Source organism: Neophocaena asiaeorientalis, unplaced genomic scaffold (assembly GCF_003031525.2).
Source record: "Neophocaena asiaeorientalis asiaeorientalis breed wild unplaced genomic scaffold, Neophocaena_asiaeorientalis_V1.1 scaffold171, whole genome shotgun sequence".
In the NCBI taxonomy this organism is placed as follows: Eukaryota; Metazoa; Chordata; class Mammalia; order Artiodactyla; family Phocoenidae; genus Neophocaena; species Neophocaena asiaeorientalis.
Window position 1 is genome coordinate 10,314,654 of NW_020174013.1, and position 19,234 is coordinate 10,333,887.

Consider the following 19,234-nt stretch of genomic DNA (forward strand, 5'->3'; position numbering starts at 1 on the left):
TACTAAAATTATAAATATGAAATAAGGCCCATGTAGATTTTTTTTAAGGCCCATGTAGATTTGAACCACCATTGTTTTCTTAAAATTAAGGATTAGTGACTTAATCAGGTTAGATTATACTACTAATAAGAATGAGAATACTTTGAATAGGAAAGGAAGAAAATATACATACTGTTAATGCTATTCTCCACCATCCTTCTCTTTCAAAAGATGACTTCCAGCTTGGTTTCTATTAATAAACATAAAATGTGCTTATTCATTTTAGAAGTGATCCCTGGAAGTTAAATATCACTTATAAAACATGTACTTGAAGAAATGGATACCAGTACCAAACTGGTCAGCCTGAATTAAAATAAAAGCTACAAAATGATAAATTTTGCCTGTAATATTTCCTTAAATTACTATTTTATGATCTTAAGTGCTTTTTAAACATCTAAATTCCCTTTGGGTAAATTAGAGTAATAAACATCCCCATCTCACAGAGATGTCATGAGAATAATTAGAGGTGACAAAAATTGGTGCTCTTAGGAAGGAAAGAGTTATATGAACCCAAAATTGTGTTAGTATAATTGTTATTAAGATTTATGGCTCAGGGAGCTCAAGGTAAAAATGTATAGTCATCAAATTAATGGGATATTGGGATACAAATTCCTGGCGATATGGCAAATGTTGAACACTGCCATTTCCTGGATTTACATATGCTATGACTTGGGCTTGAACTCCAGCTCGGCCACTGGCTAGGAGCACTAGGCAAGTTAACCCTCATGAACCTCAGCTTCCTCTTAGGAATACAAAAAAAGGCACCAGGCCTGGCATGAAAATAAGGCATTGTAAAACCTGTACCCACAACCAGGGCTCAGTAAGTGGCAGCTTTTATTTTTAACATCTCATCTGTCAAGTTAAGAAGCAGATTATTTTGATATTCTTCAGTTTCCAAGGACGCTCTTGTCTTCCATAGTTACACCCACTCATTATCCCATATTTGTTTCAGCTTCACTGTCAACAGAACACGGTTGTTTACTTTTTTCCTTTTGTGCTATTTCCAGTAGGTAAAAATCATTAAAATATTGAGTTCTACTTTCATTTAGAATACTTTTGTTATTACTATGAAATATAGATTATCTCAAGCAACAAGGCATTAAAAATAATAAACAATCTAATCAGTCAACAGATATAATTAATTATTCCTGTCTAGCAACTTATGGCCACTTACAAGTACCCTTGGGCTTTAGTTTTACTATGAAATATAGGCATTTCTCTAAAAAAGCATTGTTTCATACGCATTGCTAAGTCTGAATTTCTTCCTATACATTCCCTTTATTAGATTTATGTTGAATCTTCTCTGTTGCACATATATAGTCACAGAAATCAAACTTTTTCAGGCAGGTCGAGACAGGTCTCCACCTCTACCTAGGACCAAGGAAATGAGGTGGGAAGAAGGGAGAAGTAAACATGATACATCTAAAGGAAGGTAACTGGCAGCTGCTGTTTTGTTTTGCCCGACAGGTGATCTCAACTTCACCTATCTCCCACTTCCAATTCACTTCGGGGTGAATCACTTTACACAAGACGGGCTAGACATCCCTTGCCCAAATTTATTTAAAAACTAAACAAAGATACTTCCAAATACTTTATAAATACTAAAGTAGGAAGCAGGGCAAAAACGTGTCCAATAGACTAAGGAAGGACAAACGCATTCTCTCGGCAGAGGGGAAAATGAAAGAAATCTAATTACCCTATTAAAATAGTTGTCCAGTGCAATTAGCAGCAGGTAAGGGGGTGGGGGGAACAACACAGAAAACAAAGGGCGAATGTGAAGGATAAGGGAAAGCGAGGGAAGAGGAGAGCAAACGAAGTGGCACTCAAATACCGATCGGGAAGAAAGGACCGCAGGCGCCGACGTGAAGGCAGGGAGAAGCGGAGGGGCGCCAGAGCCCGGGATTAGAGAGAGGTGGGACTTGGGGCGGAGCTCGGTGAGGGGAACTTTGTTGTGGAGGTGGGAGGGCAGGGAAGGAAGGCGGTACCGAGGCCGCCCCGCCTCCCTTCTTCCCTTACTGCGACAGAGGCGATGGCCATGATTGGCTGGTCCATTGCTGCCGCCTCGCTCCCTAGGCCGAGGTTGGCGTCCGGTTGCCAGGAGGCGCCTCAGTCCGTCGGTTCCTGAGCGTGCGCAGGGCACCCGTCAGGTTCGTCTCCGGATGCGGGGGAAGGGAGGCGGGCACACGCTTGGAGGGCCCGCAGCAAGCCTCACTCAGAGGAAATGGGTCGAGACCGTCAGGCACATGCGTGGTAAGGAAACCTAAAGAGCGCGGGAGTCGCCAGAGAGCCCTCAGCAACAAGTTTCTGCGCCAAGGGAGGCCTGCAAAGGCTAAAGCGCCCCAGGATCTCCATCAGCCCTTTCCCAAATCACCTCATGCTTGATACGCATAGATTTAAGGCAAACATCAACCTCAGCACCCACTTTATTTTTTGAATTTTATTTTTTTTTATACAGCAGGTTCTTATTACTTATTTTATACATATTAGTGTATACATGTCAATCCCAATCTCCCAATTCATCCCACAACCACCACCACCCCTCCGCCACTTTCCCCCCTTGGATAGCACCCACTTCCTAAGATTGCTTCTAAACTCCTCCAGATGGAAATTCTGGGGGTGTCACTTTTGAGAAGTGGAGTGAGTACTAGACACAACAGGCTGTAAAACCACGGATTACCTTTTACCATCCGTATAGACCCTCTTCATTTTCAACCTCTCCTGGCTGTAGCTTCTCAACCTATAAACATTACCATCTTTAAAAACAAACGTCCCCTTAAGCTTAACAGTTCCATTTTATGGAGTATCTGCTGTGTTCCAGATATTTCACACATATTTAATCCTCAAAACGACCCTGTGAAGTAGGTGTTAATCCCATTTATGAACAAGGAAACAAGCTTCCTTGGACAGTTTAGCATAGCTTACTCTGCATCACACAGAAGTGGCAGAGCCAGAGTTCAAATCCAGATCTGACTCCAGTGCCCCACTGTCCACTACACCACGAAGTTTCTGCTTCCGTTCACAAACTTTCAAGAGTAATGTGGATTCAATACTTTCCTAAAACCATCTTAATCTGACACGTGCAGGCACCTTTCAGTTAAAATTGCATTTAGTAACTAAGCTAGCCAGTTATCTAGTTGCCAAATCCCATGGGGATTTTTCAGGCTTTTAGCAAACTTGACCTCTATTTGTCTTCATTGCATTGATTATTCCTCTCCCTGGCTGCATTTGCTGATTTATTGTGATTCTTTGTCTATAAGGAGGTGATAATATATTGGTACCTACATGGGGTGATTAACTTGAGTGAAATGTCTGGAACCACATCTGGCACAATGCATTCAAAACATATAATCACTGCCTTTAGGACAAAAGCAAAATTTACAAACTTACAATCCAGTCTCACCTCATTAGAACCTCATGATCTGATGTATACTTGCAAATCCCAAACATGCCATCTTCACACTTCTATTGTCTCCCCATATGCTAGCCCTTCTGCTTGAAATGCTATTCTCTTCTTCAATGGCCTGGCAAACCTCAAGGGTCAGCTCCTCTGAGAAGTCCTCCTAGGCCTAATCCCTCGTACCCCAAAGGACCCTGTTCCTCTCTTTACTGCACTCACTGTGACAAATCATGTCTCCCCCCTAATTTTAAACATATCCAGAACACAGGTTTTTGTCTTAATTCTCAGCCCTTTGAACACAGGAGGAATTAAGTATTTGTTAAGTTTTCCTTTTATAAATAAAACCAGAGGATGGACTACAGTAGTGGTTTTCAAAAACTAACGTGCATACAGATACCAGGAAATAATGTTAAAATAAAGATTCAGATTGAGATTCTAGGGCAGGGCCTAACCCTCCGCATCGCTAACAAGCTCTCACAGGTGATTCTGCAGGTGACTTTCTGAGTAGCAAGAGACAGGAGGACGCCATTAAATTTCTCTTGAAATACTGGGATTCTGAATTCAACACAGACTTAAAAATAGCAGGAAAAACGGGGAGGGGAGGAGCCAGGCACCAGGTTTGAAATCAAAAACTGAAAAAGTAAGACCAAGAGACAAGTAAAAAACAGAACTTTCACAAAACTGATTAAGCCAGTCCATCACTGTACCTCATTTCATTTTCTTATTTTGGCTCAGCCTGTAAAACTGGCTCAGCAGACTAGGGACTGGTACCCTAGAGACTGAATATGATGAAAGGTACAGAGAAGTCCAGAAACCCATGCACGGTGTGAAATATAAGGAAACACCTAGATGAGAAAATAGTTTTGGGTATCGCAAAAATAGAAACAGCATGGGTAAATGATTTCAAGGACTTCACCAATAAAGCAGACTAAGTATGCAGAATAAACAAAATGTCCCCTTAAGAAAACACTGTCTTGCATAATATCACTGAGAAATTTAAGATTTATTTTCAGGTTATCATTACAGCAGTTTTAAAGGGAGGAACCATTTCTCTTTGCAAATACGAGACTACGTAGAGATCAACAGTGCCTCTGCTACGCATCAGATTTTTAATAAAAATTCTAGGTAAAATACTTCATATTCTACATATTCCAGGATCACTTTTAACTGCAACAGTGATAGTTTAGGTTAGAATCATCTGAAAGCAAACATACTACAGACAGTATTTGGAAAAAAAATCATCAATTACCATGATGCTAATATAAAACAGGTAATACGGGTAAGATTTGAAGATAAGGTTTTAAAATTATAGTCCTGATTTAAGATTATGTAATGCTTACTGTATGATTTTCATGAAGATTACAAGAATATAAAATCAGTAACATGATATACACAAAGTACCCCAAAGATGTGTTTTCCCCTTCCACCTTGTTATCAACAACTTTACTTCAAACTATTGGAACTGCAAAAGCACCAATATTAACTTTGCCCAATTCCCTCATTTTACAAGGATCATAACTGATTTAACAGCATAGATTGAACACTTAATGCAAATACCAGGAACTATGCTAAGTGCTTTACCTAACATTATTATAAAAACAAAGTTAGAAACCAGCTGGGTAAATCACACCCATTTTACAGGTAAGATAACCGAGGCTCAGGTAATACTGACCTCTTCAAAGTTATACAGAGCAATGATCTGAATACTGTTGCAATGAAACTCCAAAGCCCATGTTTAATATTCTGGAGATTACTGTGCCTCAACAGCTAGACACATGAATCTTCTCCCACCTTTGACTAAACTCTTATCTAATGAAGCTCTTCCTAATTAGTACTGCCTGCCTATCAATTCCTGTTAACTTCCCTCATCCTACCTAAAACATACTTAACTCTTTTCCTTCACTGACCATCCAGTTTTCCATTTTCCTGTAGAACTAATAACAGTGATATTAAAATAGTCAAAGATGCACAGTAAACAAATTGCGCCCCTGGGAAATTAAAAACCTTGTGGCTGTAATAATCAAGTAACAATTATACTTAAATGTTTTAATCTTGGCTCTGCTTTGCTATGCAATCTTTCCGTAAGTATTTAAAAGGTAGTTAGAAAAACAGAAACCCTGATAACCACCTTTTGAGTAGTTTACAGAGAAAGCAATAGTTTAGAAGCAAGCAAATACTAAAACAAGGTTTAGTTACTGTCAACCCACTACTAAAGATACCTTATTTGTAAAAGTATGTTGCAGACAGGCAGGCACAACTGAAAATTCTCCTTTGTTTTCTGGTAGTAGAATTAAAAAGCACTGAGTAAAACATTAAAAAATAGAGGCAAAACATAATGACCCACCCCCCATTTGGATTTTTTGTGTTTTTAAACACAAACTTTTTTTTTTTTTAAACACAAACATTTAAAAAAATCACTGCATGGCTGAAGTCTATATGGATAAACAAATGCCAAAGTTGAAAAATATATTAAAAAGGTAGGCAGCAACACTGAACACCTACCTTATGCCAGTCCCCATGCTAGGTACACTTACAAAACGTTTCTTAATCTTTCACTTAAACCTTTTGAAGGAAGTATAATTTAAAAACCAAACAGTCTTAAGTAGTCAAAAAAATTACTTATCTAAACTTAAATTACACCAAGTAGAAACCACCTCCCCACTTGATTCTCAAAATTATTTAACCTCAAGTTAAGTAAATGACTCAGATTCAGAGCAACAGTTGGGTAAATTGTAATTTTTTTATTGGAAAACAAATATACAACTTGGAATGGATTTGAGGCAAATTGTGCCATAAGCAGATTTTCTTTAAGTGGCTAAAACAAAGTTTAAAAAGCAAGTAACAATAAAGGAAAATGTTTCTGGTACAGGACCAGCAGTACAAAAAAATAGTGTACGAGTACCTGGATAAAACACCCGTTTTGCAATAGTGCAACTTTTAAGTACATATTGTTGACTGTCCATAGTCCACGCAGAGTTACAACTCCACACTTCAACAACAACATGCTGACAGTTCCTAAAGAAAACTACTTAAAAAAAAAAAAAGGCATAACCCAGATGTTCCCTCATTTGACCAACTCCATCTAAGTTTAGATGTGCAGAAGGGCTTATTAGATATATCCAGAGTAAGCCACATGCAACATGTTACTTGATCAATTTTTCTAAAATAAGGTTTCAGGACAATGACAGTAAGATAAGGGAAGAAAACATGGAGGAATGAAGTCCTAATTACTATACATGCATATTTTTTTTGACAATAGGGGGGAAACCTTTTACAGATAAGTTACAAACAAAGAAAAGGCAAATAAACAATTTTGTACAAGAAATTTAACACATTCTGTACAATGTCTTCACTTTGCTGTCATCATTTGTACAAACTCTGCAAAAGAAGTACACAAAAATGTTGAGTCAGAAGTACACAAAAATGTTGAGTCAATGACAAAACCAATCACATTTACTCAATCACTGAGCAGTCTCCATTCCCCTTTCTTTCCTCAAATTTATCATGAAGTACAGAAGAAAGCTAGTTTACTGCCAAGGCTGGACCTTCATAAACCAAAATTATTTATGATTATTAATGAATAAACCAAATTAATGCTTTAGATAAGCTATTACAAATAAAAAGCATTCTTGCTCTTAGTTCAATATCACAAATGATACTTCTGAACTGAAGCATGTATAATTTTAGACTTAAAGCTAATTAGAGGGAAGGAAAATCCAATGAAAGAAAGTCACCTTAACTCTGAGGATCGTGAAATAAGTTTGAAGAAGCTTTTCACACTGTTCCACAATTGTTAACAAAAATTGTTTTATCATAATTTGGAGTGTAGTGCTTCTCAAACTTTAATGTGCATTATGAAATCACCCAGGAATCTTATTAGAATGTAGATTCTAAGTAAAGGCACAGGATCTGATAATAAATAGTTCTAAAAAGCTCTCAGGTGACAATGCTGTTGCCTAATCTGTGCACAACGCTCTGAGTAGCGAAAGGCTGGTAAACATCAGTAACTGTTTTAGCATCTCCAATTCTGGTGGTGGGGGGAATGTCGCTAACTTTGACCTATCAGATACCTAACAAGAACCTCTACCTTAAAGTCAAAACACAGAATACGGCAGTGACAGTGAAAGACTTACCTTCATAGTTTACTTGACCATCACCATCGATATCTGCTTCCCTGATCATTTCATCAACCTCTTCATCTGTTAACTTCTCTCCAAGGTTTGTCATCACATGGCGGAGCTCTGCTGCACTAATATAGCCATTACCATCCTACAAAAAAATGTAGTAAAATGTCTAAGCAAAATTATAGACGTAACGAGTTGGAATAGAAGTTTATTAAACTTCACATTAGGGAGCAAAATATACGTTAGTAATCTATACAAACTAAAGAGAGTTTACAAATAGCTGACCTATATATTAAATGTCACTGAGAGTCAAGCAGGATATTCTGTATTGAAATCACAATTTCTTGGTTCCATAGTCAAGTGATGCCTCTTTCGCTACAAAACTAATGCAATATATATGTTATTTGGAAACCTCCATCTACACTGAATTCTTAAAAAGCTTTTGCTTGATATTAAAATATGTTGGTAAATCATCAGAAAAACAAGTCTTCACAGATTAAGAGGTCCTGGTATCTTTTTATCCTCAAATTAAAATTGAACAAATCCAGTCTTTGGATACTTACCTTATCAAACACACGGAATGCTTCTCTAATTTCTTCTTCACTGTCTGTGTCTTTCATTTTTCTTGCCATCATTGTCAGAAATTCCGGGAAGTCAATTGTGCCATTACCTGAAATGGTTGGTTTAGTTGAAATATTACAACAGAACTTAAATGCCACTTCTTCAACTCCCCCTTCCCAAACCCTGAAACTAAAAAGACTTACCATCAGCATCCACCTCATTAATCATGTCCTGTAACTCTGCTTCTGTGGAATTCTGCCCAAGAGACCTCATTACAGTTCCCAACTCCTTTGTTGTTATAGTTCCATCACCATCCTTGTCAAATAGTGAAAAAGCTTCTTTGAATTCTGTTTGAAAGAGAGACCACAATCCAAATGTACAGGTTAACAATAAAAAAGTAACCTCCTAAATGAAATGTATTCATCAACCGTCAAAGCAAACATATATAGAGAGATAGGACCTGAAATGGGATTCTGATTCCTGAAGGATTAGGTGGGGAAACCTTGTGGTATTTCAAATATTTTTAGCTAATCATATGCTCATGTATTGATCTGAGAGTTTTTTCATCTAAAATCTTACAGGGAACTTCAAAATCTAGTCCAGATAAGAGTCAAATTATTGTTGAAAGAGGAAAACACTCAAAGCCCCAGATGACTGGCTTCTCTATTTTCTGTTGAAGCTGCTCTGTGGAACACAATTCAAAATTACAGATCTAACCTACACTCAGAATAGAAAAGGAAAACTACTGTTACTAAATACATACTTCTATATAGCAACTGTACTACTTACAGTAATCCCCAAAGTTTAAATTAAGTCTATTTAATCACCTACTAAATTAAAAAGAAAAAAATTTAAATTTCAGAACAACCTGCAATAGGCCAGCTTCCTTTTCTGGAAGATAGAAGGGACCAAATAATCTATAATGATGTTAACAATGGGATGATCAAGATATGAATGGCCAGTTTTAACTAAGTACTGTATCACTGAAAACAAAATTTAGACCTTTCTTCAGAATATAAAATCCCAAGCTTATAATAGAGTGAGATATATTATTGCCTAAAATCTTTTAGATCTTCTTGTGAAATTACATTGCTTTCAATTCACCACTAGATTACATGGAAAGCTACTGGAGCAACAGTCCAGAATACCTGAATATAGAGAAACTAAAGAAGAGATTTAATTTGGTAGTGCAAGGGCATATAAGTGAGCTAGATAAACAAAGCTAGCAAAGATATTAGGCCCAGTCAGCAAGCAAACACAAAAGCATACAGCACAGAAGCTAAAAACGGACTTTGGGACTCAACTGCCTGGGCTAAAAAATTCCAGCTCTGCTACTTACTAGTAATATAAATAACCTTGGGCAAATTTTCTGCCTCAGCTTTCTCATGTGTGTTAAGTGGGGATAATTGTACCTACTTCCTAAATTTAAGAATTAGGATAGGTAAAGCACTTAGAACTATGCCTGGCAAATAAGTACTTAATAAATGTCGAGAAAAAGATGGTCTCATTTTCCTGCAGCATCCACAGCTACATGGAAAACTCTCAAACTTCTCTTGGCTTTCATAACAGTAATTTACCTTCTACCTCCTACTGCCAAAGGGTCTTGCTCCTATTTGTCTCTTACATATAGACGTGACCAATTTTCTTATCCTTTTTTTTCTCCTTGGCCATTTCATCTATGCCCACTAATAATGAAGACTTCACATCTTTAGTCCACTCATCACTCTCAACATAATATTTTTATTTCTCACTCCTACAGGACATCTTCCCTGGCTGACCTCAAGGAAGACTTAATGAAAATCAATTCTATACTCCTCAGCAACCCTAGGAATGCAAACAAAAGCCACCTTACCTTAATTCTTTTTCCCTGAAACCTGTCAAGGCCTGCTGAATTCTGCTATTTAAATACTGCCTGATTCTTTGCTCATCTCTACATCCAACATTTTGGCTAATGACCCTATCATCTTTTATCTGGACTATCACAATAGCCTCCAAATGGATTCTTTATTTAAAATTACCCACACAACTACCTGAGTCCTATTACCTTTTTGGATTATCACATTATTTTCTTCTGCTTTGATTCTTTTAATTGCTTAGCTTTAGACCAGGTATCACTGACTAGTTACAGTTTGCTACACTCAGTAAGTAGTAAGTGCCACTTACTACTACTGAGTGCTAAACATTCCACTTCATTTAAATATTACTTGTCTTCAGAGGAACTCACCTGATATCAGAAGCTTAGTACCAAACTACTGATTGATCTTATGAAAATATGCAGTACTAACCTAGACCAACCCAATGACAAAAATAAATCAGAGTCCTACAAATAGCAAATTTGATGAAAACATTTCCATTTTACACTCAGGTTTTTTAAAAAAACAGGATGTACAAATACTGTCTAGAAATATATAAACTATTAGGTTCGGAACACAGTAGCAACCATCACCTAGTAACTTAGGCTCCAAGAAAATTAAAGTACTTAGAGATTTGTATTTATTTACATTACATTCTGTACTATAATACAGTTATCGTGTAACACCACCATCATGTACAAAAATTCCCAGTATAACTAGCCATAATCATTTTACTACGTGATTTAACTTAAAGGACAAATTCTGAAAGATGCATGCTATAAGTTTATGTATGTGTGTTCTAAATTTCAAGAAGTTTAAACATCTAATAACTCTTAAAGTATTTGCTGGAATAAGTGAAAAGCAAAAAATAAAACCATTTCTATGCTGTAACTAGTGTTTACTTCATGCATACAAAAAGGAACGAATAAAAATACTTTGAAGGTCAAGGTTTATTCCAAATCTCTATTTGTATTTTTACACTAAAGAGGCAGAAACACCTGCAAAAACTTAAAATAATAAACTGAAAAGTACAATTTTATTTCACCTGCTTTTATAGCTCTCCACCTGTGCTTCAGAACAGTTTAATCTTAATGTATAGAAGCATATCATTCTAAACAGTTATTTCCCAGGAATGAGTTGAATATAAACCTAGGAGTCAAAACCTCAATTCACGATAAGAAAACAGGTCCTGAATGTCACAGAACAGCTATCTTCAACATAATTGATGGAACCTCCCCAAATCCATTCTAGTTATGCCCAACTTGAAACTTTCAGAAATCATACTATTACTTGTTTTATTTGTTCATTAGCAACCCCAGGATACCTTTCTAAATATTTTTTACATAAACTTATAATTCTATTAAAACAGGTCATCATGAAACAATCACAAGAAAAATCAAATGCCTGTTTATCAATTTCTATTTATTTATAAAAATTCCGAACTTATTAATCCTTTAAAGGCCATGTACCAAACCTTTATTGTTGAGTAAGATTAGTTTTTTATCAAATAAGTTTTATCCCTACACTGAACTTTAAAAGTTTAATGGTTTAGGCATAAATTTCTTTAAAGAAAAAAATTATTTTTCCTTTAAATATTAAATACCAACAACTAATGACATCATGGCAGAGTCATCAACAAAACTAACTTGTTGATGTCACACTAGACTGTTCTGGATTGCTCTTTAAGACCAAGGTAACGTACACAACTCTAGAAACTTCACCTAAACAATAAGCATACTTTTTTCTAGACTTATTTGTTAGAGGAATTTCAAATCTGAAGTAGTAATGATTATCAGATGAAGATAAAGCCAATTGAAAAAGTACCTTAGTATATTCAACCTTGCATTATATGTATGAAGCTTGTTAGCACAAGTAGAGCTAAGACTCTAAGATATTAACTGGTTACCAGCAATTACAATTTACCAGATTAAAAATATTTTTTGCCTTCACCTCAAAGGTAGATATTGAGAGGGGACTTTGGGAGGAGGCAGAATAATTCTTAGGAATAGGGTAGGTACTGTTCTAGAACATATATGTGTGACACACCTCTTTGAAAATTTATCTATTCAAAGATATTTATTCAAAGTTTAAAGAAATTTAATAAAACTGTAAATGGCAAAAAAAAAAAAAAAGAGAAATATTTATTCAGTCCTTACTGTGTGGGAGGTACTGGGATACAAGAGAAAATAAAAAGGTCCCCAATTTCACAGGACTTTTATTTTAATAGCATAAAAGCTTTGGCTCCTCTACCTTAAAGGTTCACTAAACCTAGGATCCAAGAACAGCTTTATTAAAAGCCTAGGAAAAGGCAGGGTATGGAAAGAACCTAAAATAGATTTTCCTACCACTCTCACTAGAAATTTAATTGTATGATAGGAACCAATGAAAAGACAGAATTTATCTTAAAGACAATGTTCCATGAACTACAAGTATTCTTCACAAAAATGCAATCAGCCAGAGGATTGAGCCTCTTATATTAACAGACACAAACTAGTTGCATGTGTGTTTGGGAGAGGAGTAATGAGCATCAACTATGTGACTGGCACCTTGAGGAATACATTTTCTATCCTGAAGTGAACATGCTGTGCCATGCAGAACTACCTGACTCGGACAACTGAGAAATGAAAGGCAAAGACAGGTGTATTAGAGAAGGTAAGAACTTAAGAGTGGAGATAATACCCCAAGTCATTTCCTCAAGACATTATATAGAAAACTATTCCAGAATAATCTACATTTCATCAATACACTTATATATGAAGAAAGAAATTATTTCCAAAGCTGTGCTTGACTACTTCAACACACCCTATACGTGCAAGTTTACCAACCCTAAAAAGCAAATTCCCAGTTTAAGTCAAATGCACACAGTAAGAAATAAAAACAAAACCTGCTTAAATTGGTCCTTAATGCTAATAGCTTTCTACTTTACACAGTCCTAGCAAATACTATTTTGTGATGAGTACTTGAGGAAACTAATGATTTCTGGCTCCACCAAATTTGTGTATGAGGGGTGGAGCTTACTTTAAATGGGCTACATAGCTCAGTTCCAACTGGGTCTCTGTTTATTCTAGCATTTAAAAAAAAAAAGCTTTAGTGATTTTGAGCTCTTGAAATTCCTTGCCTACCAGGAAAACTATGGCAGTCAAAACTGCTTGATGCTTTTGTTAATAAGTCTATAAATCAAAGTCAAGGAATAGAGTTTGAAAAGCATTTCAACACTGCAATCAAAAAAACAAAACACCATTTATTAAGTTTCCCCAACATTTTGATGTTAACTAACCATCTCAAAGTAGTAGAATAAAATCAAAAGTACTAATGGTTCGGCATATTAACAACATCTCATCAAGTTTTACGTAGCAATTTCACATACTTCCATAGCAAATCAAAGGATACAAAACTTAAAACTGATTTCAACAGCTGTCACTGCTTTTTAAGATAAAATTCAAATGACTACATCTGTAAACTAGAATGCTAACATTTGGATTTAAGTTTTTCACTAGAGAAATGGTTATTCCCTGAATGACCATATATGCAATTCTAAAGTTAAAATATTAGCTACTTTAAACCAGGGTAAATTCAACATTCATTTTCTGATTTTACATTTCGAGTTACCTATTAACTATTATTTGGCCTCTTTTCCTATGGAGACTGATATGAAGCTGAAGTGTTAAAAACTGCCCAGAATTCATGTTTTACAGCAAGATAATCTCTAAGAAAAACAAAGACCACCCCTACCAGGCTCAAAAGTATATCCACATAACCTAAAAACATGTCTTTAATTACAGTTAGCCCCACACACCTTTCATAGTCAAGTTTACTTTCTCACTTGCCAGAGTAGGTTCAATTACTGTATTACACTCATTTGTTACCATCTACTACGTAGATCAAAGTTAATTCTGTCATACAAGTACCTTATTTTGAGAACAGCGAATCAATTTATAATAAAATCCGATGGGTATAATCTAGTAAGTAATTTCTCACCTGCAATCTGCTCTTCAGTCAGCTGGTCAGCCTACAAAGAGATCAAAGAAATAGTTAAGTGGCTTGAGAGTATGTAGTTTAACACTTACAGAAACAAGTTTAAAAACATTCAAGGTGGGACCTCCCTGGCAGTGCAGTGGTTAAGAATCCACCTGCCAATGCAGGGGACAAGGGTTCGACCACTGGTCCAGGAAGATCCCACATGCTGCGGAGCAACTAAGCCCGTATGCCACAACTATTGAGCCCATGTGCTGCAACTACTGAAGCCCGTGTGCCTACAGCCCGTGCTCCACAAGCAGCTGCCACAATGAGAAGCACGTGCACCGCAATAAGTAGCCTGTGTGCGCCACAACTAGAGAATGCCCGCATGCAGCAACGAAGACCCACCCCAGCCATAAATAAATAAATAAATATTAAGAACAAAAAAAACATTCAAGGTTCACCCTGTTCCATAAACTTTAGTTCAACACTCCTTAGTACCAAACACAGGTGGGCAGAAAATGCACACATCTTATCTTCAAAGCTAAGCTAACTCGCCCCCAAGTTTAAGATATGAAAATATTTCAGAAAACGTTTTTAAGTCTAATTTTACACAAATTTTTAAAAAGCAAATCTAGCACACTAGAAAGTTTAATTGGAATTGGTATTCTTCTAAAGCAAGGATAGATCCAATAGAAATGTTTCCTTTTTCAAAATTAAGATATCTAAACTTAAGCTCACCTCCTCAGGTAAATACAAACCATTAATACCAGAAATCTCCATTGAATCAAAAATAATGAACAAGGACTACATTTAAAATTCCCCTGTAAGTGGCTAAATACTTCACTTGGACATTTTCCAAACCTCAACAATAACAACAAAATTACTAAGCAAAACTACCAAAAAGACAAAAATCCAAGCTGTCCTGGTTGGAGCAACATGAAAAGTACCAGTTTTTACTCCTCCTCACCTGCCATGCAACTGCAGAGAATCCAGGATTCTGAATATTTGAAGTACATTACTTACAAAATGTTAAGTCCAGCTACTTATTTTCTCTTGATGTTTGAAATTCCAAAGTGAGCATAAGATTTGTGATGTTTTTAGCAAATGGAGAAATGTTACTTGTTTTTACTTTAAAAAAAAACACATTCAGGCACTTGCTAAAACCCATTACATGTGTTGTTTTTATTCAATCTTAACAACCCTTAATGGTATTAATAATATCATTAATACCCTATCTTACAGATGGGGAGAAAGGCTCAGGTTAAATTTCAGTGAGCGGGAGTACAAAACTACTAACTAGTAGAGTCAGAATTAAACACTAAGGTGTCAGACATATTCAATACCTTCAATTTTAAATTCAGAGCACACCATAATATAATAAAAATATTTGCAAAATAACATGCCTCCTTGTTCTTCATGTGGCCTTCATCCTTGGACATTTCATTGCTTATTGGTACATATATCCAGAGACACTGACAAGAAATAGCCTCCTATCTAATATTCCTACCGACAAAAGTCAAGTGTACTATGATTAATCCATTCACTTATTGGTATGAGAAGAGTAATAAGCACTGCCTGGTTTCCTTCATTTTAAGTGAACACACCCCTGGAAAGGATAAAACCTTAATACAGGATAGCATCACATTTTTTTCTCTAGGAGACAGCATGAGAACATTTGAGAAGAAACCCAGAAAAGAAGTTTCTTTCCCTGATAAACAATTTTGACTTGACCTTGATGCAAACTCAACTGGTTGCTTTAGAAAAAAAGCCAATAGTCTAGTAACTTAAAACTGAAGAGCCAATAATTAAGCTCAAATGCAGACGTTTATAAAATAAAAATTATCTACTTTTTTCCTTACAAATCCCAATCCTCCAAGTATTTGGTATAAAATCAGTCGATTGTTTTCTCTAGGAATAAGATTTAAAACCCAGGAAAATCCACTGAGTTAATTTTTACTTTGTTAGAGGCTATAGATGATTTACTTCTAGTCTCATTCCATTCTGCTGGACGTCTATCATTTTTGAAAGAAGGGCAACATGGCATGGTGGAAGAAAAAAGCATGGTGCTTTGAGTCATCACCGGGCTAGTATCCCAGCTCTGCCACTCAATAGCTGTGACCTTGGACATGTTACTCAACCCCTCATTGTCAACTCCACCTGTGACACAGAATATTAATACCTACCTTGAAGGGTTACTGTGCACAGTGAGAAGCTATGTAAAGGGCTAGCCCAAAGAGTTCAGTGATAACTACTTTATGTAAATTAATTAACCAAAGAACCTACAATGTAATGTTAAACACCAACCTGACTAGGTCAACTTCCACACAGAAGGTAGACAGGTGGGGCATTATCAAGCCCTTTACAGCAACCTCACCACATTCCATGTTAACTTTAAGATGAGAAAATCTACTTCCACAAACTGAAACCATAAGGTGCAAGCCCACGGACAGATGTGGCAAGACACATCAGTTTAGGACTAGTTAAACCAAATGTGTGGAAGACACTGCAGCACATGTGAAAGCTGAAGGAATGACTGCTACGCGCAGAAACAGCAGGGATTTTTCTCTCGACAAGTTGTGCGGGAAGAGATTTTGAGAAGACTCATTTGTATGAAAGCTGAGAAGGCCTCAGGAAGAAAACTTTAAAATTATCCAATTTTGCTCGAAAAGTCAAAATTTTAATGGCCCCACACCATCCTGTCTGCGATCTCAGTAAAGATCACAAATGAGCTTCAAGGAATAAACAGGAGACTAAGTTACATAGCCTGAAAGTGCTGGATATTGCTTGTAATGTTTCAGGAAACTTAAAGACAATTTTTTTGTATTTACTACTAACCCAGAGTTCAAGGTTTTAAAATAACCTTTATCAGCAACATTCAGATTAAAGCCTACTAAAAGCAAGAACACAAAGCTCCCTAGCACTGTAATTTGTAAGCCTTTTCCAAGAAATACAAAGAAATTTGGTTCTTATTTCTGTCTACGGAGAGAATCATTTTCTTGGTAGAAGAACTAGAAGAATTATAGTTTTGGGAAAACTCAAGCTCATCAAAATTTATGTTTGTCTCAGTAAATAACTCACTAGAGAGATGACTAGTTCTTACTCCTTTGTTTCTACAAATACAAATATTGATGTAATTCTTCCTATTGCTCTTGTCAACTCTAGAGAAAGCTCCTAGGCATCAGTACACTCTCAGGTTCCACCTCAGACCTACTAGACTAAAAGCTGCATTTTGGAGAAATGCAGGTAATTTGTCAACACTGAGAAGAAAAACACTACTAATCTAGACTACATGTGTGACCTTAAGGAAATTACATACCTATTAAACATTTCCCAAATGGCATTCAAAAGTAAGTATGGATACCCTTGGAGTATATCTAGTGAAAGGTGGTTTAAAAATAATCCAAAATTTATATCAGTCCATAGGCTTGAAATGAAACGAACTTCCACCCTTCATTGATTCCTGTTTACTCCAAGTGCTACTTAGATACAACAAAGGTTTCATAAGTAAAAATTTTTCTACAATTTCAGAAATCAGGGTATTTGTTTTATCTATATCAAAAGCAATCTCAGTAAGAGTTTAAGATACCTTTCATTCTGATAGAACAGCACTTATACAGCATCTTGGCCCCAAAGAGAAAACGCTATAAGATTTTACTTCTTAAAAATTACCTTTACTAAAGGCCTAATTTGATCAGTCTAGCCGAATCTAGAACTTTCTATATTTTAATAGAGCCTTGGTGAATTTCTTCAGTCTAGTAGAAACAGATCTTCTTGCTGTTCGATGGGATATTTAATTAGACTGAAGTGACCGAATTTTCTACCTCTTCACATCTTTTACTTATCACCGGAGCCTCAAGTCTTCTTAATGCACTCAATCTCCCTTCAATGAGCATGCCATCAACTATATGTAAACCCAAGAGCCATGTGAGCAAACTTATTCCACTTCCACATCAAATACATGTTCATTCTTTGACTTTACAGAGTCCTAAGTTTAAATTGTCAGGTCTTATAATTATAAAATTACCTGAGGACAATTCCCAAATTAGTTAACGACTGTCAATTTAACTAACTGAAACCCCCCCCAAACATCAATGATGTGAGCAGTAACTACAAAAGCCTACCCTTGGCAAAGGACCCCGAAGGGTAGATACAAACTCTATGCCTCACCAAGACACTCCATTTGAGCTCTTGACTCAATTATCAGACTAATCAGGAAGAAACCTTACCTTCATATGAGAAATAAAAAAAAAAAAATTTACCCCACAATTTTGAATCTTAATTACATGGCTATAGTGTACACCTTGTTTCACCTAAAAGTAAACTCAACCAGCACATTCAAATTTACAATAATTTAGAATATCAAGATAGAAGAGTACATCAAACAAATGCGAACTCCTCTCCCCACACCCATACATGGTGGAGGTTTCAGTTGGCAAGGATTCCCAACTGTTTAAGATGTCACCTTGCCTCCTGGACACACCCATCTCCCGTAACCACTTGGCAGAAGAAACGACAAAATAAGTATTGCAAATTACCGCCCTCATTAGTTGTTTTTTTTTTAAAAAAAAAAAAAAAAAAAAGGAAAGAACTGGAGTTCCGGTCTCTAGTGACAGAAAAATGCTTTTTAAAATTCCCTGTTCCCATTCTTTCACGACGGTCTTTGACAGCCATTACTGTACAAATGAAGTGAACTGCACGTTAAGATATCTGGCACTTTCTCTACGGAAATACCAGTTATTTTCAAGGGGGTTGGAGCGGGCCAACACTGTGTGTGGTAGTGGTTCTTTAACATTTCAGCGTGCACGTGAGCACTCAAGAAGAGGACTGTGGCCCTTCTCAAAGGCATCCTTCCAATTGTTACAGGAGAGTAAGACCGACTTTCACAACAGAACGACAGTCACCCCGGAGCTGGCGTTCGGTAGGTGAACAGGAAACGCCTTTCAGACCCTAGCTGGAGCCACTGGCTTTATCTAACGAGATGAATAGTGAGAGGCTGCGCCTGACTTCAGATATACAGCCATTTCCTTCAACGACAAAACCACTTTAAAAAAATTTTTTTATTTTAAATGTCCAGCCTGGGAGGTGGAATTAGGTATCAAGGCGCAGAGGGAGCAAAAGGATCAGGATTCACCGCTTCCTTCGCGCCGCCAGAGGGGAATGGGAACCTGCCGAAGCTGCCCTCCCCAACCTATGCCGGAACGGACGGCCTCGCAGCGCCGCGGGCCGCCCAGACCTCCGCAGTCCTGCAGGTGCCAGCGCAGCAGCTGGGGCGCGAGCCTAGCCGGGCGGGCGGCGGCCCC

The 19,234-nt window shown here is 36.8% G+C and overlaps 1 protein-coding gene across 1 annotated transcript in view; it reads right to left on the bottom strand.

Annotated features, from left to right (window-relative positions):
- Positions 1-6,157: 6,157 nt before the first annotated feature.
- The window catches only part of CALM2 (calmodulin 2), a 14,015-nt gene continuing 938 nt past the window's right edge, over positions 6,158-19,234 (bottom strand). Inside the window, exons 2-6 of the mRNA XM_024753502.1 lie at positions 13,953-13,983; positions 8,325-8,468; positions 8,124-8,230; positions 7,570-7,705; positions 6,158-6,814 (exon numbers count right to left, since the gene is read on the bottom strand). Of these exons, the coding sequence (XP_024609270.1) occupies positions 6,786-6,814; positions 7,570-7,705; positions 8,124-8,230; positions 8,325-8,468; positions 13,953-13,983 (447 nt within the window). The 3' untranslated portion in view covers positions 6,158-6,785. The remainder of the gene's footprint in view (positions 6,815-7,569; positions 7,706-8,123; positions 8,231-8,324; positions 8,469-13,952; positions 13,984-19,234) is intronic.